This window comes from Agelaius phoeniceus, chromosome 13 (genome assembly GCF_051311805.1).
Source record: "Agelaius phoeniceus isolate bAgePho1 chromosome 13, bAgePho1.hap1, whole genome shotgun sequence".
NCBI lineage: Eukaryota > Metazoa > Chordata > Aves > Passeriformes > Icteridae > Agelaius > Agelaius phoeniceus.
Genome location: NC_135277.1, coordinates 17,667,230 through 17,693,058, shown reverse-complemented (window position 1 = coordinate 17,693,058; position 25,829 = coordinate 17,667,230). Strand labels below are relative to the sequence as shown.

The following is a 25,829-nucleotide window of genomic DNA, read 5'->3' as shown; positions in this document are numbered from 1 at the left end:
TTCCTCACCTGTCTCTGGTGCCTTGGTCACTCTGGAGTCAAATATAGAGGAGAAGGAGATGTGAAAAAGAGATTTCCCTGTGAGTCAGGACTTGATGGTCGAAATCTTTTCCAACCTGAATGATTCTGTGATTCTATTCATGAGCTGGAAAAGCTCAGCTGGGCCAGGTAGAACCCTCAGGCATCCTGCAGCTCCTGTGCCCTTGCAGCCCCAGCTTTAGGGAATGTTCCAGCTGGATTCCCAGCCTGCAGCCAGAGTTTAACTCAGCTCTTTGCCCTTGCAATGGGCTGGAAAATGCCTTGGAATGATTTGTCCAGCCTGGGAGTGCAGCTGGCACTGCAGGGATGACTCCTGGGCTGAGGGACAGAGCCAGCCAGAGCTGGCACCAGAGGCATTTCCTTTTGATCCCACCCAGCCAGCTCTCAGATCTTTATGATCTGAGGCACATCTAGATGACATCCAGATGGTTGGTTGGTTTTTTTACTTCATGACGTAGCTTTTTAAGTGTGCAGCAGATAAAAGAGTTAAGAGTTTAAGGACATGCTTCTTACTCCAGCCAAATGGAAAATCAAACATCTGGCAGGAGAGAGCTGGAATGGCACTGAAGAGGGAAGGTGGCACCCTGGTCTCCTAAAGAGCCACTCTGCAACAGCAGAGTCGTGGATATAACTCACTGAGCTCCAAATCCAGCACCAGAAAAAGGTGAAACAACTCCTGCACCAATAAAGAGGAAATTGTACAATAGGAGGGAGATCCCAGTCACTCCCACCGTGATGCTGGGAAGGTAAAATGTGTTTAGTTCTTGCTGCAAAGCATGGAGTGTACAGAAACCACCCCCATGAAAAACATCAGGGAGGAAGCACAGCACATTCAGAATAGAGGTGATTTCACAGCTGAGGAGGGAGCTCAGGGACAAAGGAAGCTGTTCCCAAACCTTCCCCTCCCTTGCAGGAGGAACCAGCAGACAGGATTTGAGCCAAGCCCATAAAAAAGGAAGGAGCAATCTGTAATTGCAGATACTGCCAGAACATGCTGAAGGTTTTCTCTTCCCTTTTTCAAATCAAGCCTTTGTCACCCCACAAAGGACAGGGGGTGGCTCTGAGGGCTCTGTGGGTAAAGCTGCACTGAAAGTGGGCTGAGCTGCACTGAAATGCTGCCAGGGTTCTGATCCTGGATGTGCACCCAGGACCTGGTTGCTGTGGGGAGTGGGATGGGATGATAAATGCTCTGCTGTTTCACTGTTTTACCTACTGCCAATCACTCCCTGCAAAAAAAAAAAAAAAAAAAAAGGCAGAAAAGCTTTTGTTTCCCACTCAGCAAAATCCTAGCCCAGGAAGGACATGCTAGAAGTACATGTGTAGGAATTCTCTAATGGCTGGACTGGAACAGCTCGGGATACCCCCAAGAGACAGAGCCCAGTCCTTCCCACAGCCAGGCACAGCAGAGGCAGCACCAGGGCCACCTTTAAATGTGGTCTGCACAGAAAGTCACTGAACACACACACACACAGAGTGATTCCCACCCAGATCTGCTAAAATCACAGCAAATGAGCTCCACAGAGCTGCTTAAACACACTCAGAGACACAGAATGTGCGTGGAGAGAGCAGAACCTGCCTGACTGCAGCTGCAGGTGAGGGAGGAGGTGGCCAGACTGCAGCACTCCAGAGTCACAGAGGCACTGGGACTGCAGCTTTGCAATCCTGCCCTTCCCAGAGCTGAAGGGACAGATCCCAGCATGGGCCATGTGCAGCCCCTGCAGCACTGCAAGGTCAGGCTGTGCCTGGGACACACGCTGAGCTCAAAGCAGCCGGGCACAAAGCTGCTGTCCTGAGATAAAACCAGCCTGAGGGGAAGGGCCAGAGCAGGGGCACAAGGAACAGCTTCCCAAAGCTCCACAGCAGCCACGGCTCCGTGCTGCTGTCACCACACCTCATCCCACTCTGCCACTGCCCTTCCTCATCCCAGTCATCTCCCAGTGCCCTAACCTCATCCCACTCCACTCCCAGTGCCCTAACCCCATCCCACTCCTGTCCCAGTGCTCTAACCCCATCCTACTCTCCCAGTGCCCCATTTCATCCCACTCTTCCACTGCCCTTCCTCATCCCACTCTCCCAGCACCCTAACCCCATCCCACTCCTCTCCCAGCACCCTAACCCCATCCCACTCCTGTCCCAGCACCCTAACCCCATCCCACTCCACTCCCAGCACCCTAACCCCATCCCACTCCACTCCCAATTCCCTAACCCCATCCCACTCCTCTCCCAGTGCTCTAACCCCATCCTGCTCTCCCAGTGCCCCACTTCATCCCACTCTTCCACTGCCCTTCCTCATCCCACTCCTGTCCCAGCACCCTAACCCCATCCCACTCCTCTCCCAGCACCCTAATCCCATCCAACTCCTCTCCCAGCATCCTAACCCCATCCTACTCCTGTCCCAGCACCCTAATCCCATCCCACTCTCGCAGCACCCTAAATCCCATCCCACTCCTGTCCCAGCACCCTAATCCCATCCCACTCCTGTCCCATCACCCTAACCCCATCCCACTCCTCTCCCAGCACCCTAACCCACCCCACTCCTGTCCCAGCACCCTAACCCCACCCCACTCCTGTCCCAGCACCCTAACCCCATCCCACTCCTGTCCCAGCACCCTAACCCACCCCACTCCTGTCCCAGCACCCTAACCCCATCCCACTCCTGTCCCAGTGCCCTGGCTGTGTCCCTCAAGCCCTGCACTGTCTCCCTCCCTCTCAGGCCATCTCAGCTGGCTGGAAAGCCCCACTGAGGTCTGGCCCCTGCAGTCTGGGTGAAGAGTGAAGGATGAAGGCAAGGACTGTGAACCTGGGCTACTGAGGTGGGAGAAACTGCTCCAAGTAATGGGGGGCATGAGATGGGATCCAGCTTTGAGGGTCTCCTGCTCAGTGCCCTAGAGGTCTGTGTTTGCATGTGGATTCATCACTAGGGAGAGAATAATGCTGTGCCTCAAACCTGCCCTTGTAGAACATTTCTGTGGGTGCATTTCTGTGAATCCCAGGGAAATCACCCTGGGTGTCTCCCAGCTGCACTCCAGGGGCTCCACAGCCCAGCTGAACACAGCCCATGCTGATGCTTTCCAAACGTGCCTGATATTTACTGGAAGTGGTTTGATCAAAGCTCCTTAGCTTTGTGTCAAGTTGATGAAGTAATAGCAGTAAAAACCTTGGAATGATTATTTCTGTTGTTTTTAAAACCAGAACACTCCATTTTCCCTTTGAAATCACATTACACTTCACTGTTTTCCTGAGCCCAGCTTGCCTCTATTAGCTGTTCCATTAGATCACATTTTTCTCTTCTGATTTGCCAAGAAAATATCAAATTTCTCCTCCAGAACACTGCAGAAGATAACTGAAAACGTTCTTCCAGCCATGGAAGGGGAGAGGGACTTTTCAAAACCATTTTTTAAAACCGTAACTGGTTGGCAAACTGAGAAATTAATTGACTTCCCCACTCTAATGAATTGCCTCATTTACACAGTGTTTCCACATGCCAATATAAGCCCTGTGGGTTGCTTCTGGAGAAAATCCTGCTTGCCAGCAGCCCCAGAGCAGAGTCTTGCTGGGACAAACATTCCTGAGGTCCTGCATGAGACAGAAACCAGCAGTGGGACAGAAAAGAGGAGTGGGACTGACTTTGCTTGGGCTGAGATTGGTGCTGAGATTATTCCTCCTCCTCATGGGATTGAGGAAATGGTTCCAACCCCTTTTCCTGGCCTGGGTTCCTTGTCCCAGCCACTGGGCAGAAGGAGAGCAGGGCAGTTGGCAGGGAGGGGGATGCAGCTGATGAGTTTGGGGACCCCCCTGAGATGAGGTTCTGTCCCCAGCCCTGCTCAGTGACCCCAGGGAGTCACTCCTGTGCTCCTGCTCAGCCATGGGGAAGCTTCATCAGGAGAAGCCAAAGGGCTCCTGGTCCCCTGCAATCCAACCAGGGAGGATTGCAATTTGTCCTTCTGAGACGTTCATCCCACAGAAATCAAAGTGCTGGGCACAGTGAGGTGCTGAGATAAAAAAATCCACCCCAAAATCACTGCTAAAGGCTGCACACAAACTCACTGAGACACCCCAGAACAGAGGAAGCATCTGCAGCCACCCCAGCCCCAGCCCCAGCTCCAGCTCCCCTCCCTCCCCTCTGGGATCTGAGAACTCCCTGTTTGCCTCACTGCAACAATGGGCTAAATTTAAGAGGAAAAGGAAGATATTCAGAGCCTTGGAGATGTTCAGAGCAAAGCTCCTGGTGCTTTGAAGTGGAGGGGGGTATGTAAAATTATGGAAACGAAGCAAACAGATGTTGCTCCCCTAATTAAGAACTGCAAAGTCAGATTTTCCTCAACTGTAGATAGCACACAAAAGAACAGGGAGAAAGGCTCATGTGATTTCATAAAAGGAGCCAGCACTCAACAATAATTCTTCTATCAAACAATCAAAATTAGCTTTCTGTTGTTAAAATTCTGCCCAGACACAGGGGAAATTAGCTGTGACTTTCTGTTCCTTTCTCCTTTCAGTTCTCTCTGAGCCCACTGGCTGCACTTTAAGAATTCAGGTCATTAAATTGCTTTCTGAATTTGCATGTATTTGAAATAATCTCATTTTATTAGGCTGCCTTCTGCCCTGGCTTGCTGTCAGTGTGGCTGCTCCCACCACAGGGGTTTCTCTCAGGTCTTCACTGATTATTCCTGGCACCAAGGGCTGGCTTTGGAGCCTGGCTGCACCTCCCAGCTCTGCCCTGGAGCTGGCCTTTCCTTGCCAGGGGTTCTCCTGAGCTGTCTCCTGCAGAAGTTCAGCCCCAGAGGGGGTACCCAGCCCACTCTCAGGGCTGGCTTTGCCCTGCCTCAGGAGTTTCCTGGTTGGGAGGAGCTGCTCCAGCTCTGCTGTAGTTTCAGAGTCTGTGTGCACAGGGAAATGAGCTGGAACAGAGAATTCAAAATGATTCTTAACCCCCAGGCTATGGGTTCTTTCCCTGTTGGAAAGATGCAGGTGAAGCCCCACTGAGCTGCACTCGCTCTGTGGGGAGGTTTCTGCTCAGAATTCAGGAGCCCTTGGGGGAGAGCCCAGCAAAGCCAGCTGGATCAGCCCTAAGAGCATCCCCAGAACACTGCTCTGGAAACTGAGTGACTTCCCAAGAGCCTGGCTGTGTAAATCCATGGATGTGTGAGCTCTGACACCTGCCAGGGCAGCTCTCCCTGCATCCTGCCCCTCCCTTTCTCCCTGGCTGGATCCTCTCCACTCTGGGGGTACCTTTGAAATGAACAATTCTCTCTTTTCCCTCCCTGTACAGCTCAGGCCTGCCTCTGATTGCTTCCCCTTTTCCATAAACTCAATTATCCCCCAAAAAATGTGGTGTCCCTGTGCACAGCCAGAGCACAGCCACACTGCTGCAGGTCCAACACACCCTGAATGATGTCACCTGCTGAGTCTCAGCACAGCTACACTCCAGATAAATGAAGCTCTTCCCTCCCACTCTTGACACAGAGCTTGGCAGGATGAAGAAAAAATGGAATATCTAGAGCTGGGTAGGTTGTGACTGTCCAGGGAGGGGTGAGGAGCTGTGGCATTCCCAAGGCTGGGACACCCTCAGGGCTCTCACTCATCACTGCAGACTGGAGCCAAGAGGTGCCTTCTTGAGTGGCACAGTGCCAAGGTGCCTGCACACCCTCCCCAGAGCCCTGCTGGAGGTGGCAGCTGTGACAGGACAGGCTCTGGGACACTCTGGACACGCTGGCACTGTCATTGCTGCTCTCAAGTGTGGGCTGGCTGCAGACAGCTCCTGGAGTGCCTTCAAGGCAGGGAGAGGCCCCCAGGAGGAGAGGTGTCACTGTGAGCAGCTCCTGCTTCATGTGATTAAAAAGAGGGCTGAAAATTATTTATAAAGGTGCTGGAATTGTAAAATGTTCCCTGAGCAGGTGGTTTATCTCCATGCAGACAGCAAAGAGCAAGGGCAAGGTCAGGGATGGGGCTCCTGAGATGGAGCAGGGTGCTGAGGACTTCTCCTGGGGTGCTGGGGCTGTGCTCTCCCCTGAGTCACAGGAGAATGGCACCTCATATTCAGGTGAGCAGGGCTGCCAGGTGCCCTTCACTGAGCTGGAGTGATTTACATTCCCCATGGCTGGTGAGTTACTGACCCCTTTCCTTAGGCTAAACACAAAGTACTCCCAGGCTGGGCCTTGGCTTCCAGAGAAAAGGAAATTCAGATATTCAGTTCCTGCTCAAGTCCAAGCTCCCACCTGTGCTAGGGAGCACTTCCAGGTGTGATTCACCTGAGCCACCTCAGGAGAGACAAAGCACACTCTGAGTGCCTTTTCCTCTGTGCTGAGCACACCCAGATCCCCACAGGGAGACAGAGAAATGCACAATTGCACCTGAACTTTGTTTCCTCATGGACAGTAACATTTGTGGTTATTCAGCTGATGGGAGAGGACACCACACAGGAGCAGCTCTAAGGGCTTGGATAAGAAACCTCAGCTGTGCCAAGGGCTGGGAATTTAAAGGAAGCTTTGTGCCACCCTCTACCACTGCACACCTGGGCCACAGACACTTCTCTCCTTGCACCACTGGGTCCAGATCAGAACTGAGAACCACAGCCTCAAATCAGAGCTGTTTCTGTATCTCCAGCTGTATTTATCTCCTGATGGCCAGAGCATCCTGCTCCTCTCACCTGTGGGGGTTACTCCCCTGCCCATTGAACAAACCTGGGACTTTATTTGGTTAAAGTGAAAGCTGGTGTTGAGCTGGAGTTATCTGCATTCAGTTGGAATCCAAAATGCAGAAAACTCTCAGAACTTTGGGCCTGTAAGCCAAAGCTTGGAATTAAACCCAAGATTTGATCTGAGACTTTGGGAAAGCCTTCCAAACTTAGGTGATAGAAGTGAGAATGTGGATTTATAGTTTAAAGCAGAGACATGTTAAGCTAGGTGAAGTTTAGAGTTTTAGAGTACAGTACTGTAGGTTTGTGTGTCACAACATGATTGGCTAAGAAAGCTCACACTGTAGCATGAGTCCTTAAGATGAAATATTTCAAGGGTTGGGTCAAAAACATAAATATCCTTGTTGGCAGTGTTTTATTGGTTAATAAATCCTTAAAAGGTTTGAAACTAGAGGTCTTGTGACCTTCTGAGCCATGCAGTGAAGATGAGAGCCAAACTCACCCTTTCTGCCTATGCAGAAGGAAAATAAATCACATCATTAAAGCAACTCAGAGGTCCTGTCTCTTAACTCATCCAAAATTCCTTCACAAATCCTCACAAGTGCCAAAGGGAGGAGCCCCAACACATCCCAGCTCCCCCTTTGTGAGCATCCCTGTCCCTGCAGAAGGGATGAGGAGCTGAGGCTGGCAGCAAAGGCAGCACAAGGACAAGCAGGGAATGTGAGGCAGAGCTTGGCACTGCTCCCAGCTGCTCTCCCTGGCTCACCTGGCCCAGGCCAGCCCTGCCTGGAGGCAGCACAGCCCAGGGGATTAGTCAGGACTAGACAAGCAGGGCTGCAGAGCCAACAGCATCTCAGCTGCACAACTGTGGTCACGAGCTGGCAGGCCAAGAGTTTGGGAACAGCTATTTTTGTGGTTTGTTTATAGACAAAGCTTTTAACATTTCTACCACTGTAGTATGTTGTTGACATTCTCATACTGTGATAATATCATAAATTATATTTAGAGGCTGGAATTGTGTTGTCTTGGCTTTTCTTTGGTTTTTTGGCATCTGCAATGCCTGAAGGAAACTCAAGGCATCTTTAATCCTGACTTCACTGGGATCCTTGTATCAAAACATACACAAGTGGCATTCAAAGTATGTGCATTTCAAACCATGTGGCAAAAACTTCCTGGGGAAATGAAAACAAGAACTTCCCCTGGCTCCCAGGAGGCTTTCAGCTCTCCCCAGTGCCCTTGCAGTAGGTGGGAGCATTTCTGGGTGTCCCACAGCACATGGAGCAGGGGCAGAGCACTGTCCCTGCTATTCCCTGGGTTTGACAGCGTTCACCACCCCTGCTGGGCTTCCTCTCAATGAGCATTTAAGTGCTGGTGTTTTACAAGTGCAAATACTTGTGGAAATCTCATTTTAAGCTTCAGTGGTCACTGCAAACCAGTTTCAAAGCAGGCAGGAACAGAAGGGTGTGATTTATGTAATGGGGCACAGCAAACTGGGGCACTTCACCAACACTGCCAGACAGAGAATTACTCACTGCAGAGAGCACAGCATCCCTGCAACACAGACACTACACACAACCTTAGAGCCTGCCCAGGAACAAGGGCACACAGCCTGAGAGGAAGGCCAGGAACAAGGAAGAGGGGCTGATTTCATCAGGAAGAAAATGATTAATCAGTGATTTCTGATTTCAGACCAATTTTTTTTCTGATTTCTGGATTTCAGACCAGCTTCTTTGAGTGTCCAACTTCCAGCCCTGAGTTTCACATGTGTGTGACATTCTGCAGGTAGAGGAGCTCTCAGAGCCTGAAGTTACTCAGACTTAAGCAGTGCCACCAATCTCTGCAGCCTCCCAGCCTCTGTCAAGCCATGGAGATGAATCCCTTCCTGCCCAATCCAGGCAGGACACCAGGATCAGTTCCCAGTAGGAGCAGAGCTTCAAGGCTACACCTCAGCTCTTTGCCCAGGGCTCTGTGTGTCTGCCAGCTCCATGCACAGCCCCTGTTCCTGCAGGAGGCCATGGCAGCACAGGCTGGGGGGCTCTGGCCCCTCTCCTCTGCCCACCCACTGCTTCCAAACTGCTCAGCCCTGCTGTGGGACTGCCTCATCCCACCTCAATCAACCAATCCTGCTCCTCTTGCTGCGTGGGCTGAGCCCCTGCCTGCTCCTTCTGCTACCCACAAAGCTGAGACCATGTCCCAGTTGAGATAGCCACAATATGCAGATTATCCCCACACAATTCCAGAAAGCTTCACCCCAGAGTAACACCAGACCTCATCAGAAGGCTTCAGGTGTCTGCCCATACAGAGTAACACCATACTACTTCAGGAAGCTGCAAACATCTGCTCTTCTTGTTCTTCAGCCCAACCTTTTATACCCCTTGTATTTATGCACTGCCCCTGGGTGCCCTCTGCTCCCTTTGGTGGTTGCTCAGTGCCCCTGGGCACTCCATGGCTCATTGCTGGCAGTGCTGCTCACCTGCTGCTCACAGCTGCCCCATTGGGGATGAGGCTCCACTCCCAATCACCACAAACTCTGTACCTACAAGCCCACCCTTTCCAAACCCCCCCGTGGCCAGAAATCCCATAAACATCTCCCAGCGGGACTGGATGGGCTGAGATTTTCCTCCCTACTCCCTTGATGCACAGGGGCAATAGTGGATGGATCTTATTCTGGTACCTGAACAGTGACAGGGCCCTCTGAATCATCTCCTGTACTCACTGTGGCCTGAGCTTCCCAAGGACATTGTCACCCTGAGCTTCCCAAGGACATTGTCACCTGGGCAGAAGGGAGCCAGTGAATGCACCACTGACTTGGAAAGAGGCTTCCATTTGCTTCCTCCTTGTGCACAGATCCTGAACTGGATGGGACAGGACCAAAACTGCTCCTGCTTCTGTTCATCCCTGCTTTTCAAGAACTGCTTGCTGTTCCTCAACTTCAGTCCTCCAGAATGATTCCTGCACTTCCAGAGAGCCTCAGCAGAATGCAGTAACCTTGAATTCCTTCCAAAGTCACAGGCTGGTACAGAACTACTGCACTGCTCCTTCTGGATGGTGCACATTCCAGAGGAAGGGAAGAAATGCCTTATTTACAAAGCCAGGGAATTCCATGGGATCTGCCAGCTCCAGTGGGGTGCCCAGAGCTTCCCTGGGCTCTGTGGGGCAGTTACAGCTGAGCAGACCTGGGCACCACCAAGGGCTATGGAGGAGCCATTTCACAACAGTTCAGATGTAGAGTTAAGGGAGCAGGCAGCTCTTGAGGGTGAGTGCCAGGGAAAGCAGGGCACAGCAGGACTTTGAGTGGCACAGGGAGCAGCAGGAGGAAGGGGGGGCAGTGGCAGAGCCCTGCAGCAAAGGGCCTGTTGTTCCACTTGCTGTGTGTCACCTTCTGACCTTATGCTGACATTTGCAGCTGTCTGTGGAAGGGGAGCTCTCTCAGGGGAAGAAGCACGTGAGGTTCTTTGTGCTGGGTCAGAATTTTCCACGGATTTCAGTTACGTGTGCAGGGGCACAGAGCACAGGACAGGAAGCACAGGATGTTCTGCCCACCTGATCCCACAGTCCCAGAGAGCACCAGGCTGGAAAGCTGAGCAGCACTGAGCACCCAGACCTGCAGAACTTGAGGTAAAGCCAAGCTGGCCCATCCCTGCATCGATTTTACATTTTCTCTTTCATTTGTACAGCCTCACTGAAATAACCCAAGTGTTGGGCCTACTGCCACTTCCACCAGGGCCTCATTAGCCTGACCTTTGCCAAAGCTGGTGTTCAGCTCAGAGCCTTTTCCTCAGGGGTCCCACAGCAGGTAATGAGATGCAGAGAATCCCATGTCCCTGGCAGGAGAAGCCCCAGAGGCACTGCACCCCTTGCTGGGATGCCAGCTTAGCCCCTATCCCCCTCCCCTCACCACCCTCCTGGCCCTCTGCATTGTGCTCAGAGCTCCACTGAGCTTTCCATGAGGAAAGCACTGGGAATGCAGGCACTGTCACTGTGAGGGGATGGACAAGGAGCTGCAGGAGTTAGACTGGGACTCCAAAATGCTCCTCAGCTCTGCAGCCTTCCTGCATGACCTTGCATGAGTCACTTCATCTCTGTTACACACCTCTGGCTGTGACCAAAGAATGTTATACTGGTCTTTAGCTGGGGAAGAGACACCTGGGAAGGATATTTGCAGCACAGGTTGTGTCTCCCACAGGACAGGGAGCATGCTGGGATGGGTCACTGTGAGTTGTGACCGTCACAGAATCCCGGAATAGTCTGGGTTGGAATGGACCTTAAAGGTGATCTAGTCCAGGCCCCCTGCCATGGCAGGGACACCTTCCACTGTCCCAATGTGCTCCAAGCCCTGTCCAACCCAGCCTTGGACACTTCAGGGATCCAGGAGCAGCCACAGCTGCTCTGGGCACCCTGTGCCAGGGCCTGCCCACCCTCACAGGGAAGGATTTTTCCCTAAAATCCAACCTAAACTTACCCCTAGTAGGTTTAGATTGAAGTCCTTGAGGGAGCTGAAGCTGGACAAGGAGAGCCAGGCTGGGATCTCCATCGCTTCCAGAACTGAGCACCAAGCCTGGAGAAGGGCTGCCAAGGCAGCAGATAAGGAAGGAGACTCTCTCCCCTGTACTCACCAATCCTGTCCAGCCTGTCCAGAGCCACAGTCTCAAAGGCTCTCCTCATCATGGGGTACTCCTCCAGAACCTCGTTGAAGTTGTCCACGGACAGCGAGTACAGGCGGCAGTAGGTGTCGGCGCGCACGCTGGCCGTGCGCCGGCCACGGGTCAGCAGGCAGATCTCTGCAGGCAGAGAGAGGCTCAGACAGGGCATGGGCACCACCACAGCACCCCTGCCACCCTCCCTGCAGTGCCCTCCCAGCCTTCCCTCCCTCAGCAAAGCCAGCCACGGTTCACATTCTGTGTGCACACCGACGTTGCTCGCTTGGGGCAGCTGCCACACACAGCTGCCCTCAGGGGTTCTGCTGGCCCAGTCAGGCACACAAGGTTTGTTCTGGGGGATTATCAAAGGCAGCATTGTGTGTTCACACTGGAGGAGCTGTGTTTCTCCAGCTCCTTGTGGGCACTGGGAGCAGAAGGTCAAGCTGTGCTCTCATTGAAGCCAATTGTCTCTAGATTTGTAGAGAGGCTCTGTGCTGATCTGTGCCTTTGGTGCCTGGCTGTATTTTGATCTCTGTACCTGGAATATTTGTCTTTCCAGAGTTTTCAAGGATTTTCATGTCTATGCCACGAGCACTGTCAGGGCAAGCCACATCAGTGGCACTCCCAGCTCAGGGTGTATTTACACTGCTGTCACACACTCCTCACTGCTCAGCTGGTAACTGAACACAAAGCCCTGCATTCAAGCACAGCTCCTTGAACACCCAACAGAGAGCTCCCAAAGCTCCTGCTTTCCCACTGCTTGCACAGAGCCTGGGCAGCAGAGACAGGCACCTCAGGACAGATGGTGTGGGCTGCAGAGTGACAGCACTGTGCTCCCTGTGGGTGCTGGGTGCCAATCCTCCTGCACCTTTCCTTGGATTCATGTTCAGCCTCCCCAAAGCCCTGCTCCAGCAGCACCACAAGGTTCTGAGTGTCCTCCCAGGCTGCTTTCCCAAGGAAATGATGATTAGGAGACAGTGTGTGAGGAGTTGTGATGGATGTCACAGACAAGTTCAATCCCATCTGGCAGTCAGGGGATCCTGACTCCAACCCTCCAGCTCCAAATGCCAGGCTGCAAAACCCTTGTACCCAAGTGAGGTGCAGACAGGTTGTTCCACATGAACCACGAGTGTGGGAAATGCATAATAGGAATTTTTTAGAGGAAAGGCCTGGCAGGTTTTGCTCTGTCTCCCCATAGCAGATCATCAGAGGTGGTGCACTCAGAGCTTGTCCTGCGACCTGCCTGTCTGCTGCCTGGGATGTGAGCTGCCAGCATCTTCCCATTGTCATAACCATGTAATGAGGCTGATGCTGGAAAATAAAACAGCTCAAAGCACCTTCCTAGCAGTCCCATCCTGTCTGTGATTTGTACAGAGACCCCGGCCAGTGATACCCAACATCAACAAGACAAAGGCAGGTTCTAGAGAAGAACCCAATCTCCATGACTGTGCAGAACTGCCAGGCCAAAACCATGCCTGGGATGTGAGCTGCTGGCATCTTCCCATTGTCATAACCATATAATGAGGCTGATGCTGGAAAATAAAACAGCTCAAGGCATGTTCCTAGCAGTCCTGTCCCATTTGTGATTTGTACACAGCCCCCAGCCAGTGACACATCCCCTGTCTGGGAAGCTGCCCAGAGATGGAGAAGGAGGTGCTGGGCTCAGTCCCACGTGGACCCAGGAATGGCTGAGCACAGCAGCCCTGTGCCTGTGGAGGCTCAGTGAGCAGCACACACCTCCAAAGTAGGAGCCATCAGCCAGCTTGGTCTCCTTGTTGCCCTTGGTGAGCACGCTGACCACGCCGTGCTGGATGAAGTACATCTTCTTGCCGATGGTGCCCTCCCGGATGATGTAGTCCCCGGGCTGGAACACCTCAAATTTCAGCTTGGTCAGCATGGACGTCACAAAGTTGGGGTCTGCGTTGGCAAACAGGGGCATGGAGGCCACCAGCTTGCGGCAGTTGAAGTTGATGATTTCCTGAGCAGGTGGGGTGTAGAGGAGAGAGAGGAAGAGGAGAGGATGCACATATGTTAGTCAACACATAATGACCTGTGAAGATCCCCACCTGACCTGTGCATTTAAAGTGGGATAAAGTGGCCGTGCCTTGGTCTGGCTGGATGGGCTCTGGATGCTCAGAGCAGTGCTGGAGCCAGCACCACACTCACTGCCTTCATCCCTCTGCCTCCCCTGAGAAGGGACAACGCTCAAACTTCCCAAACACACACAGCATTCCTGTTTCTGCAGGAAACCTTGGGCTGTGAGGGAGCACAGCAGCAGTGAAATGCTGTCTGACAAAGCCCAGGGCTCCTCTCTGGGCAGGTGTCATAACTCACCTTGGCAGCCCCTGGTTCTCTGCAGCCCTTGCTTGTCAATGAGCTGTAAAACAGCACAAATGTGCCCAGGAGGAGAATGATCCCAGGCAGATGGGGACAGTGTCAGGAGAGGAGAGAGAGGTGCTCACCAGGCACTGGGCAGAGGCTGGATCACCAACCCTGGCTGCAGAAAGCCCAGCTCAGCTGCTCAGCTGTCACCACAGCCAGGCTGTGCCTCCCCTGGGGCTCTGTCTCACTTGCAGGGGTGACAGCTCAGGAGCTGCTCTGTGCCCCAGCAGCTCCCACTCAGAATGTGGTACTGAGCCCATCACCCAGCACAGCACTCCATGGGAACAGGGATAACTGGAGCGGGAAGAGAGAAAGCTGGGGAAGCATCTGTGTCCCCCCATGGGGGTTTTCAGAGGGGTGTCCTTTGAGACTTGAGCAAAACTAGTTTTAAATCCTGGCTGGCACTTGCTCAGCTCTTCTCTCTCCCATGGAGGGACATTGCTGGGGGACAAAGACAGAAAGCAGGCCCCTTCTAGAGCTGGTGGGTGACACACTGGTGACATGCCAGGGACAATCTGCATTGCCAGGCTTCAGCTGGGAAGGAAAGGGAGCTTCTCTGAAGGCTCCTTCTTCCTGTGACCCCCCGGTTGGGTAGGGCATGGATGGTGCCAGCACTCCATGCCAAGTTTTAATCAAACACAAGAGGTGGGAGCTTCCTGAGCCCCTGGCCCAGGAGCTCCAGAGCTGCCAGAGGTGCTGGGGACGTGCCCTGCCCATTGGCTGCCCTCTTACCTCCCGCAGGGGCTCGCTCAGCTCCCCCAGGATGCTCTCCTCATCGAACATCTTGCCCTGGTAGCGGTGCTCGTAGTAGTCGTGGATGCGCTGCCGCATGTCGGCGGGCAGCTTGTGGAAGGACATGTACTGCTCCACCTGTTTGTACTGAGCAGGGACACACAGTGTCAATGACATGTCACAAACTCGTGGGCAGCCTGGGCTGGCCCTGCTCCCTGCCCCTGCAGCAGTGGAAGGACATGTACTGCTCCTCCTGTTTGTACTGAGCAGGTACACACAGTGTCAATGAGCTGGTACCAGGACATGTCACAAACTCAGGGGCAGCCTGTGCTGGCCCTGCTCCCTTCCTATGTACTGCTCCACCTGTTTGTACTGAGCAGGGACACACAGTGTCAATGACATGTCACAAACTCGTGGGCAGCACATACTGGCCCTGCTCCCTGCCCCTGCAGCAGTGGAAGGACATGTACTGCTCCACCTGTTTGTACTGAGCAGGGACACACAGTGTCAACGAGCTGGTACCAGGACATGTCACAAACTCAGGGGCAGCCTGGGCTGGCCCTGCTCCCTGCCCCTGTAGCAGAGGAAGGACATGTACTGCTCCACCTGTTTGTACTGAGCAGGGACACACAAGGCCACCAGTTACCAGGACATGTCACAAACTCATGGGCAGCCTGTGCTGGCTTCCCCTGCAGCAGAGGAAGGATATGTACTGCTCCATTTGTTTGTACTGAGCAGGGACACACAGTGTCAATGACATGTCACAAACTCATGGGCAGCACATACTGGCTCTGCTCCCTGCCCCTGCAGAAGTGGAAGGACAGGTACTGCTCCATTTGTTTGTACTGAGCAGGGACACACAGTGTCAATGACATGTCACAAACTCATGGGCAGCACATACTGGCTCTGCTCCCTGCCCCTGCAGCAGAGGAAGGACAGGTACTGCTCCTCCTGTTTGTACTGAGCAGGGACACACAAGGCCACCAGTTACCAGGACATGTCACGAACTCATGGGCAGCCTATGCTGGTCCTGCTCCCTTCCTATGTACTGCTCCTCCTGTTAGTACTGAGCAGGGACACACAGTGTCAATGAGCTGGTACCAGGACATGTCACAAACTCAGGGGCAGCCTGGGCTGGCCCTGCTCCCTGCCCCTGCAGCAGTGGAAGGACATGTACTGCTCCTCCTGTTTGTACTGAGCAAGGAGACATGAGGCCACCAGGACATGTCACAAACTCATGGGCAGCCTGTGCTGGCCCTGCCCCCTGCCCCTGCAGCAGCAGGGAGGCCCTGTTCCATCCATGGGGAGTGTTCCCCAAATGGCTGCCCCATGGTTTAACCTTAAACTCATCCTCAGCTGGGTGCCCTGTGCTCACTGCCTGGGTGCTGAGCAGCCTGTGCTCCCCTCCACACAGCCCTGTGGCACCAACTCTCTGGCCAGAGAGAGAAACACATCTTCCCCAGGCACTGTCCTGGGAAAGGCTGTGAGAAGATCAGAGAAAAGTATGAGAAACAATTCTTATCTTCACTTGCTGCACCTCTTGTTGTGAACATGTGGAATATGTTATGGAGATTTGTTTATCAATTGTGGTTTCTTAATTAGCCAATGGTGATGGTGTTTGGACTAGAGGACCAATTAGGTCAACTTGTATCTGTCTATAAAAGAGCAATGAGTGTCTTAATAAAGATTATTATTAATCAGCCTTCTGTAACACATGGAGTCAATGCTAATTATCACCTGGCTGGGGGCTAATTACCATGACACAGCCCCCGTGGGAGCAGGGCTGAGGAAGGAGTGCCTGGCTGGGAGTGCCCTCCCAGCAAACAGGACTGTGCATGGTGGGAGCAGGAGAGCCCAAGTGCCCCCAAGTGTTGGGGTGCAAGGCCCTCAGGGCACAGGCCCAGAAATCCAGGCCCAGGGACTGAACTGAAACCCCAGAGAAACTGAAATATGAAGGTATCTTAATATATGAGATATGAAGATATGAAGAAACTGAGATATATGAAGCCACAAAGTGGAATAGAAATATAGATTTTAGCTTTTAGTAGAAACTTACACTGAGTGCCTTGAGTATCTAAAAAGCTGCAGCAGAGAGCAGAGGCCTTTTTGTCCTTAGGCACAATTCTACCATAGCAGTGGTATTGCCATAAAGTTACCCTACCCAGACCCAATGTAAACTTAACCTGTTGTTCACATTTTTTAGCTATAGTGTTCCCATAAACAACAAAAACTGACAGAAATACATGCATAGTTCTGAGTAATATTCCAGTAATGTTGTGTGAAATCTTAGACCACTAGAATTAGGGCATGATTGGATAAAAAAGCAAAACTAAAACCTTCTATTAAACTCATTAGTTTAGAATCATACCTAACCTATACTATATATGCTGGAGACCCTTCCTGCTCACTTACTACCTTCTTGCCTACTCAAGATCCCACTCAGTAGCTGTTCCACTACTGCTACCACAGCAGAGATAACACTGCATCCCCTTGGAACTCTCACAAGATCTTAGAAGAATCCAGAATAAAAACTGGAGTGTGGCACAGCAGCAGCCTGTTCCTTTTACTCTCACCTAGTGTGAATCACAAACCCACACCCCAGGAAGGTTTTTCCATGGCACATGGCAGGACAGGGGCCAGGGGCTGTGGCAGGGCAAGCACAGGACCTGCCCTGGCTGTGGGCTCACAGCAGAGGAGCACACCTGGATCAACACCCTGGTTTTTGGGCTGGAGCTGCAGTCCCCAGCCTCTGCTTCTCCCCTCTGTGCTCCTGCCCACCCTGCCATGATGGAACCTTTGCTTTCCCATCACTTTCTTCCCCTTTTCTTCACTCCTGTGCCCCAAGGACTTGCCCTAATCCCTCCACATTTTCACATTTCTATGATGCCAGTTCCAGTGGAGTACAGGGCACACTCTGATGGCAGAGCCTTGGGGATGGATGGTGCTTTCTGTGAGTTAAGGACACTCCCCCAAGGGCCAGGGCTGTACCAGGGTCCTGCTGCCCTGCAGGTGCTGCAGGACAAGGTGTGTGCAGGGAATGGTCACGCTCCTCTCAGTACAGGACACACAATACTCAGTGTGTACTGCACTAACTGCTGACAAAAGGACTGTGCTGCTCCTTTCCCAGCCCTATTTCCCTTCTTCTCCCTCATAAATGTGTCCCTGAATGTCCCTTTAGAGCAGGAGAGCCTGATTAGTGAAGTTGTGCTCGTTACAGCCCCAGGCCCTGCTCCAGGGACAGCCTGTGCTGGCACTGCCACCATGCACGAGAGGGCATCTCTCCAAGGAGCCAAGGTGGCAGAGGGGACACTCAAGGCTTCCTGGCATTCCCAAAGCACAGCAACTGCCTGGAAATGCTCCTGATCCCTCCAGCCTGGCCAAAGGCAAAGGAGTCCCCACGTCCCACTGGGCCTTTGTCACCTGTGTGGCTCAGGCTCTGCAGGGATGGCTGTGGCAGGACAGGATGTGCTGGGTGCCCCAAGGAAATGAGGCAGGAAAGGAAGTGGGAAGCAGCAGCAGAGTGGAGGACAGCAGCTCCCTTGTGGGTAACTCACCCAGAGGGAGTTTTGGAGGTTATGGTGCTCCAAGCAGAAGGTTTCAGGGGTTTTGATGTCTCCTGCCACTGGAGAGGCACTGCAGCCTGAGACAGCCATGGGACCTGGCAAACCAGGCACAGGATGTGTGGGACTCTCACCCGGGAAAGGGAAATCATGAGGCATAAGCTTCTGCTGACTCAGGTTTATTAAATTCATCTAAAATCCACCAAGGGCTCTGCTTGCTTTAATGCTGCATTTTTGTTGAATAAATGATTTGCCAAAAATATCCCCTTAGGCTGTCAGCTTCAGTGCAGTGATTGAGCTGGAGCAGTGACCAGTGTCACCAGGAGCCTCTCCTCACCTGCTGCAGCCACCTGCCCCTGTCCCTGTCCTCTGCTCCACTGGCACTTGCTGTCCATCTTAACTGCCCTTTGCTCCTTGGGAAAAACATCCCCACGCTCCAAAAATGCACCAGCACGGGCTGGATGGGGTGACTGGGACTCTGCTTATTCACCACTGAACATGGATTTATGGCTTTGCAACAAAGAGCAATAAATTACTGCTCTGCAGTGTCCCCTGGGCTTGCCAGAGTCCCCTGTCACCGCTGTCCCCAGATAAGGCTCCCAGGGAAACCAGGACAAATTTACTCCCCCACAAATAAAGGTGCTGCTTCCCATTGCAAATGGAAATCAAGGTTATAAAAGCAAGCTGTGAAATAAGGAACCATCATTCTCTGTCATGGTTAAGGAGAGGGAGATCTTGTCTCTCCTGCCTCTGCTGGTGCTCCCTCCTCTCAGCCAGGAGGGTTTTGGGGCCCTCAGCTCTCCCTTGTACAGAGATGGGGTCAGAATTGAAAGCATCAACCCCTTCTTTCCATGCCTGAGAAACTGAGGGTTCATTGGGGTTTTCCCCCTTCCCTTGGAGCTGCTGAAGGCCCCTCTCTTGTGGGGTCAGGCAGGTGATGGCACGCTCAGCTGGCCCTCTCTAGAGCCACTTGGTGTCCCTTTGCTGCCTTCCAGCCATGGCCAGGCCCCCCTGACAGTGCCTTCCCTTCCTCCCTCCTCCTCCTCTCTGCTCAGCCTCCCACTTGTCTCCCTGTCCCCAGCCTGACCTGTGCTCAGAGCTTAGTGGCCTCTCTGAGTTCAACTAAAAACACTCATTTAGGAATTATTTCAATCTCTCTGAAGGCAATCGAGCCCATTTAAATCCCAGCTCATTTTCTTAAGTCTGTTTTTCCTCAAATAGCCCTTGAAGGAGGTATTAATATATCAAAAGGAAACCATTCAGCTGAGGATTTTTGCTCCTCTAGCTGGTCACTTTCCCTCCTTTCTACCAAAGCTCTGACACTCACAGCCCAAAGAGAACTGAGTATTTTTAACTCCTTCCATGCCCTCAATATCCATCAGGGATAAATCACTGAACAGGCTCAACCCTGCCCCAGTTCTGAAGGTGAAAACCACCAAGCACAAGGTGGATTATTGGGGTGTCCTGTGCAGGGCACCATGATCCCTTCCAAGCCTGCCCATTCCATGATTCTGGCACTGCTTGGATCCTTCCAGGATTAGCCTGAGATCACTGTGGCACTGGGTTTAATCCCACTCACAAATATCTCCACATCTGGAGCCCACAGAAGTCACCAGAGCTGCACCTGTGGAAGGAGCAGGAGGCTCCAGAGGAGCATTTCAGCTCAGGGAAGGACCCCTAGGAGCCACCCTGAGCAGTGCTGGGCTCTCCAAGGGGAGCAGTGCTCCACAGGGGGAAGATCAGCTCATGGGATCCCCACATGGAGCCTGCTGACAGCACACAGTGCAATCTTTGGTTTATTTTCCCTGGTCTCTGATTAGGAGTCAAAGAGTGCAGCTCCCCAGCACTCAGGAATCATCAAACCCAAGGAAATGCTGACTTCTGGAGTTTTTTCTCTCTTAAGCCATTCATATCCCTACCCTCAGGATCTATTCTATGCTACAGCTTACTCATGGTGATTCTCATGGAGTCACAGGAGGGGTTTAAGGAACAACAGAAGTTCTGTGACAAAAAACCTGGCAGCTCCCTCCATTCTGCAAGAGCTTTGTGTGATGTCCTGCTTGTGAGCCTTTCCAAAGGCTGCATTCATTGATTCCTGTACCATGGCCCTGGCTCATTGTGCTCATTTTGTCAGATTTCCACCAGAAAATGACTTTTAAGTGTCACCTCCTGGGAAACCTGCAACACTTTCCCTTACTGCACAGTACCTTGGGGAATTATCTCACCCAGGCTCAGGCTCCTGATCTCCTGCTGTGGTACAGACAATTCCTGGAGCTTTTCTCCCACTTCCTGTCCACACTCCTTGCACTGGGGATGGCTGTGAGTTGCCTCCCCTCAGTCCCATCAGCTCCTGTTCGGGCAGGGATTTTGGGCAACCCCATTCCTGGGCTGGGAGATGGCACTGGGCTGAGCAGGACCAAGAATGAGCTCCTGTTCAGGCAGGGATTCTGGAGAATCCCATTCCTGTTCAGGCAGGGATTTTGGACAGTCCCATTCCTGTTCAGGCAGGGATTTTGGACAGTCCCATTCCTGTTCAGACAGGGATTTTGGACAGTCCCATTCCTGTTCAGGCAGGGATTTTGGACAGTCCCATTCCTGGGCAGGCAGGGATTTTGGAGAACCCCATTCCTGTTCAAGCAGGGATTTTGGGCAATCCCATTCCTGTCCAGGCAGGGATTTTGGACAGTCCCATTCCTGTTCAGGCAGAGATTTTGGACAGTCCCATTCCTGTTCAGGCAGGGATTTTGGACAGTCCCATTCCTGTTCAGGCAGAGATTTTGGACAGTCCCATTCCTGTTCAGGCAGGGATTTTGGACAATCCCATTCCTGTTCAGGCAGGGATTTTGGACAGTCCCATTCCTGTTCAGGCAGGGATTTTGGACAATCCCATTCCTGTTCAGGCAGGGATTTTGGAGAACCCCATTCCTGTTCAGGCAGGGATTTTGGAGAACCCCATTCCTCTTCAGGCAGAGATTGTGGACAGTCCCATTCCTCTTCAGGCAGGGATTTTGGACAGTCCCATTCCTCTTCAGGCAGAGATTTTGCAGAACCCCATTCCTGTTCAAGCAGGGATTTTGGACAGTCCCATTCCTGGGCAGGGATTTTGGACAGTCCCATTCCTGGGCAGGGATTTTGGACAGTCCCATTCCTGTTCAGGCAGGGATTTTGGACAGTCCCATTCCTGTTCAGGCAGGGATTTTGGAGAACCCCATTCCTGTTCAGGCAGGGATTTTGGACAGTCCCATTCCTGTTCAGGCAGGGATTTTGGACAGTCCCATTCCTGGGCTGGGAGGTGGCAATGGCTGAGCAGGATCAATAATGAGCCTGAGGAAACCCCTGTTTGCCTCTGACCATCTCTGCTGCTCAGGGCTCTGAGGAAGGCAAATGCAGGAGCTGTGGGACAAATCCCTGTGCAGGAAATGTTGTGGTCTAAGGTCTAATCCTGTGCATGCCAAGGGAATGCAATATGGACAAAGCTCACATCAGGGCTATGGAACAGCCTGGTTTCCCTGGGAATGGCCCTGAAGGGAATGCCTGGCTGGGCTGGAGAGGACACCTCCTGCCAGAGGGCACCAGGCCAGCACAGGGCACTTCTGGCCATGGTCAATTCATCTGTAGAAGTATCCCAGAACATTGTGGAGATGTCAGGTCACTGGAGCCAAACATCCAGAATGGGACAGGGCAAAGGGACCAGCAATACTCTGTGCAGAAGAGCACAAGGGGGGGAATGGAATGAGGTGAGATGTGCCCCCAAAGGCTGGAGATGGGGACAGGGGAGCAGGGGCTGTGTGCAGTGAGGGACCAGCACTGCTGGGAGCAGCAGGACAGATGGCCCTGGGGGAGGCTCTGTGCTGCAGCTTCAGCTCTTCAGTTATTCATTTATTTATCTATCTATTTATCTATTTATTTATGTACAGCTCCAGTGCCAACATTCATTCCCAAACTGATACTGAAGCCTGAAACCCCTCCCTGGGGTGGAAGAGCTGCCAAGGCAGGGATGTTCCCTTGCCATGACAACACAGGCAGGTGCCACATGGTGGTCACAGGGCAGAAGGACCTGTCTGCCTCCCAGGCCCAGGGTGGAGATGTCACAATCTGAGCTGGTACCCCACTGTTTCTGCCATGTTTTACAGCCTCAGAGTGGGCCTGCTCTCAGGAATGGGTCAACCATTAAACTAAGTTGAAGTCCACCAGTTTAAGACATATCCTCCTGCAAGAGCAGGAACTGCTCAACCCTGCTCTGGTTAAGGCACTTTGCACCTCAAGACATTCTGAAACATTTCTGTTTTATAACCAAGCCAGGATTCTTTCAGGGAAAGGATTAAACAAACCTAAACCAACTGACACAATTTCCGAGTTTCTGGCTGACATGAACACCCCATTACCTGTTTCTTGCATTCTTTTGGCTCTGCAAAGCAGGCAGAACCCCCTGACTGCAGAAAAGCCCTGACACAATCACTGGAGCCATCATTTATCAGCCTTGTTATCAGCCCAGGCTGCTTTGATTGACAGTAGTGTGGGACACAGCAGTGCTCAGGCCATCTCTGCACAGAGGGAACAAAAACCCAGTGCTGGCATGACAGGATAAAGGCAGGCTCTCCAAACTTTTTCCAATTAGGAAATTTGATTACATTTTGCATTTGATTAAGTGCTGCAAACACCTTTAATTTCTGGAGTGCTGCACTCCCTGCCCTCTCCTTCACACGCATTACCCAAGGAGTGAATGAGCTCTGCAGCTCCCCTGACCTTCCACCCTGGGTGCTGGCTCAGGAGGAGACTCCTCCAGAATGCCTGTGAGCTCAGGGAATGTGGGGACAATCCCTGGGAACTTCCTGCTGACCAGTCCTCTCAGGAGTGTCCCTTCCAACCCTGCCCAGAGTGGCAGAGCATGTGAAGCTCCCCCTGGCAGCTCAGTGGCAGGGAGCTGTGGCAGTGTGTGCCCACTGCAGGCTCCCAGAGCAGCTGCCAGAGCCACCACAGTGTGTCTGTGCCCACCACAGCTCCAGCAAAGGGTTAATGAGCTCTGGGGGCCGGTGCCAAGCTTGTGGGATTATCCAGGAAGGATCTGTGCCCCCAGTTCCCTGCACAGGGAGGGACTCCAGCTCCTGCCCACTGACAAAGCAGATCTGGGATTCCCATGCCAGGGGCTGGATCTGCATCTGGGCACTCAGCAACACCTGAAAGGTTTTCCTCCAGTCAATTTGTCTAAATATTCTGAGGTTAAAGGGATTCTGGAACTCTGCAGCACCCTGGAGCTGTGAGTTCCACTGTTTCCTCATGGACCATAAAAAAGCCCAAATCACACTTTAAACTTGTTGCTAATAAAACTATTATTTTACTATTAAACTAAAACTCTTCTTTTCCTATTATTAGACTGGTGTCCAAGAAGGAGCAAGGACTGCCTGAGCCCCAGGACAGGTCCCCAGCTCTCAGAGCAGTGGGCAGGCCAAGGGCACTGTCTGGATTTTCCCCCAGCAAATCCTGGTCCAGCATCCCCAATGGGGATAGAACATTCCAGTTGTTTTATTTCATCCTTTGCCATGACTAAACCTTCCCCAGTTTCTCTCTGCTGAGTTCAGGGTGCTGAGAGAAGGGCTGAAATGTTCCAGCTGCACAATGAAGTGCTTGGACAGGCAGAGCAGGGATCAGCTGTGGGCTGTGCAGAGGTGTGAGGAGCTGAGGGGCGCTGGCAGTGCTCTGCAGGGTTTCTGAAGTGATTCCCTCTTCAGTGTCCCCCTGCAATCCTGCTGCAGAGGCACTGCTGGGTAACACTTCTGATCTAAATATGGTAAAGACCTTGGCCGTGCTTGAAAGTTCTGCTTTAAAAACAAAAGGAACCCTTGAACATGAGGATTTCCATAGGAGCATTATTGGGGTGCCACTGTGAAGCTGCCCTGGGCTGGGGGAGCCCAGGCAAAGAGGCTGTGAAGAGCCCAGTGACAAGGGAAAGTGCAAGGCCCTACCCAGAGCCAAGAGGTATTTTAAGAACAAGAGGAACTGCATGGACTGCTCAGGGAGGAGGAGGAGTGGGGAGAGCAGATCCTGAGGGGAGAGGAGGCTCTGGAAGGAGAGACTGGGGCTTCAGTGGGCTCTGCAGTGCTGACAGCAGCAAGCCCTGCCTCTCAGTGATGCCTCAGGCTTTGGGGTTTATATTTTTTAGATCCTGTGCTGCTTTAGTGGGTGGGGCTGGGCTTCCCGTTAGGGGATGGTGAGCTCTGCACAGAGCAGGGAGACAAAACAATTCCTGCTCCAGCTGGGGACCAAGGACAAAGGATCCAAATCTCAGGCCCAAGGGCATAAACAACATGGGCTGGAGAGAGAAAACAAGAAGGATGGGACTGCATGGGCTGGAGCTGTAATTGGACAATTAACTCCAATATGCAAATAGACCAAAACTTATAAAAGTCTGAGACCCTATGACCTGTAGTCCATTTTGTGGCCATTTTGGGTTGTGCTGCCCAAGGTGGATCCATTGAGGATATCCTTTTAATAAATCCCTCCTTTATTCTTTAGCTCAGTCCAGTCTCTGTTCTAGGTCAGCCTGCACAAGGCATCAGCAGCAGTCCCTGCTCTGGGTGTTCTGGGGAGCTGAGCCTCCCTGCACCCACTGGGATGGGAGAGTGACCCTGATTGGGATAGATGAGTGATGCCATGGCTGACTCTCACAATTAAAAGGTAAATATCATGTACACGTGTTAAGAGAAGTTTTACAGATTTATAGTTAAATTTCACTCCCCTTGTGTTGTTATCAGGGGTGGCCTGGGTTGGGACATTTGGGAGGGTCAGCTCCTTACTGTGGCAGCACCTGAGCTCCAATCAAGATGTCAGGAAGGGATCTCCACCACTGGGCAGATGGACAGAACTCTGGGGGAACTAAAGGGTTAAAAGGCAAAACCTCCATTGTGTGGATGAGCACATGGTGGGAAAAATCCTCTGCTCCTGGTACTGTAATATTTTCTCTATTCAGTCTTCTGCTGTATTTTTGATCAGGTTTTAATAAACCTTTTCAATTTTTGGAAGTGAGCATCATTTCTCACAATGGGGGCTGAGCATCCCTGCCCTGCTCCAAGGAGCTGCAGAGAGCAGCACCATCACCCTCCCCACCCTCAAGGTTACAGAGCCCTGGGGAGGAGGAGAGGGTGACTTGACAGAAATACTAATCCAGCTGAGCTGCAGGATTAGGGAAAGAAATTATTAGGAGAACCTGCAAAAAGCATGAAAATAACAGGCATATCTGGCTAGCTTATTCCTCTCCTGGGCAGGGAACAGTCTCCCTCTGATGTGAGTCTGGGGGGGGGGGGGGAATTCTGCAGCCAGTGATGAATAAAGGCTGGAGCTGATCCATGAACAGCTGCAGAGGGTCCTGTACCCCTGCTCCTGTCCTTGACCCCCTTCACCTGCACCTGCACCAGCTCTGGCACTCATGGGCTCAAAAATAATCTCTTTCAACCCACTGATGTGACAGAAAATGAATGTGGGAGAAGAGATGAGGCTCTGGGGAGCCAGGAAGGTGTGCCCAGCTGAGCACAGGGCCAGGGAGCCCTGGGTGAGAACAGGCTCAGCTCTTGGTCAGAGCTGTCACATCCATTCAGGTACAACACCACAGTGCTCAACAGCACCTGGGGACATTGTTCTGGCAGAATCCCTCAGGAAGGAGCTGTGGTGGTGGTGTCTCACGTGCAGGAAACATGCAGGATACTGTGGAGTTAAACTCCAGGTGAGGTTAAGAGGGAAGATCAGCTCCTGACCCTGCTGCTGACTCTGTGACCATGGGAAACTCTGATGGGACAGACAGGTCCCTCCTCCCTTTGCCTCTGGGGCTGGAGGTCAAACAGTCCCTTCA

General features: G+C 52.4%; 1 protein-coding gene across 1 annotated transcript in view; it reads right to left on the bottom strand.

The window, feature by feature from the left end:
- The window catches only part of HCN4 (hyperpolarization activated cyclic nucleotide gated potassium channel 4), a 110,218-nt gene that overhangs the window by 5,234 nt on the left and 79,155 nt on the right, over positions 1-25,829 (bottom strand). Inside the window, exons 5-7 of the mRNA XM_054642008.2 lie at positions 14,427-14,573; positions 13,050-13,290; positions 11,289-11,453 (exon numbers count right to left, since the gene is read on the bottom strand). Of these exons, the coding sequence (XP_054497983.2) occupies positions 11,289-11,453; positions 13,050-13,290; positions 14,427-14,573 (553 nt within the window). The remainder of the gene's footprint in view (positions 1-11,288; positions 11,454-13,049; positions 13,291-14,426; positions 14,574-25,829) is intronic.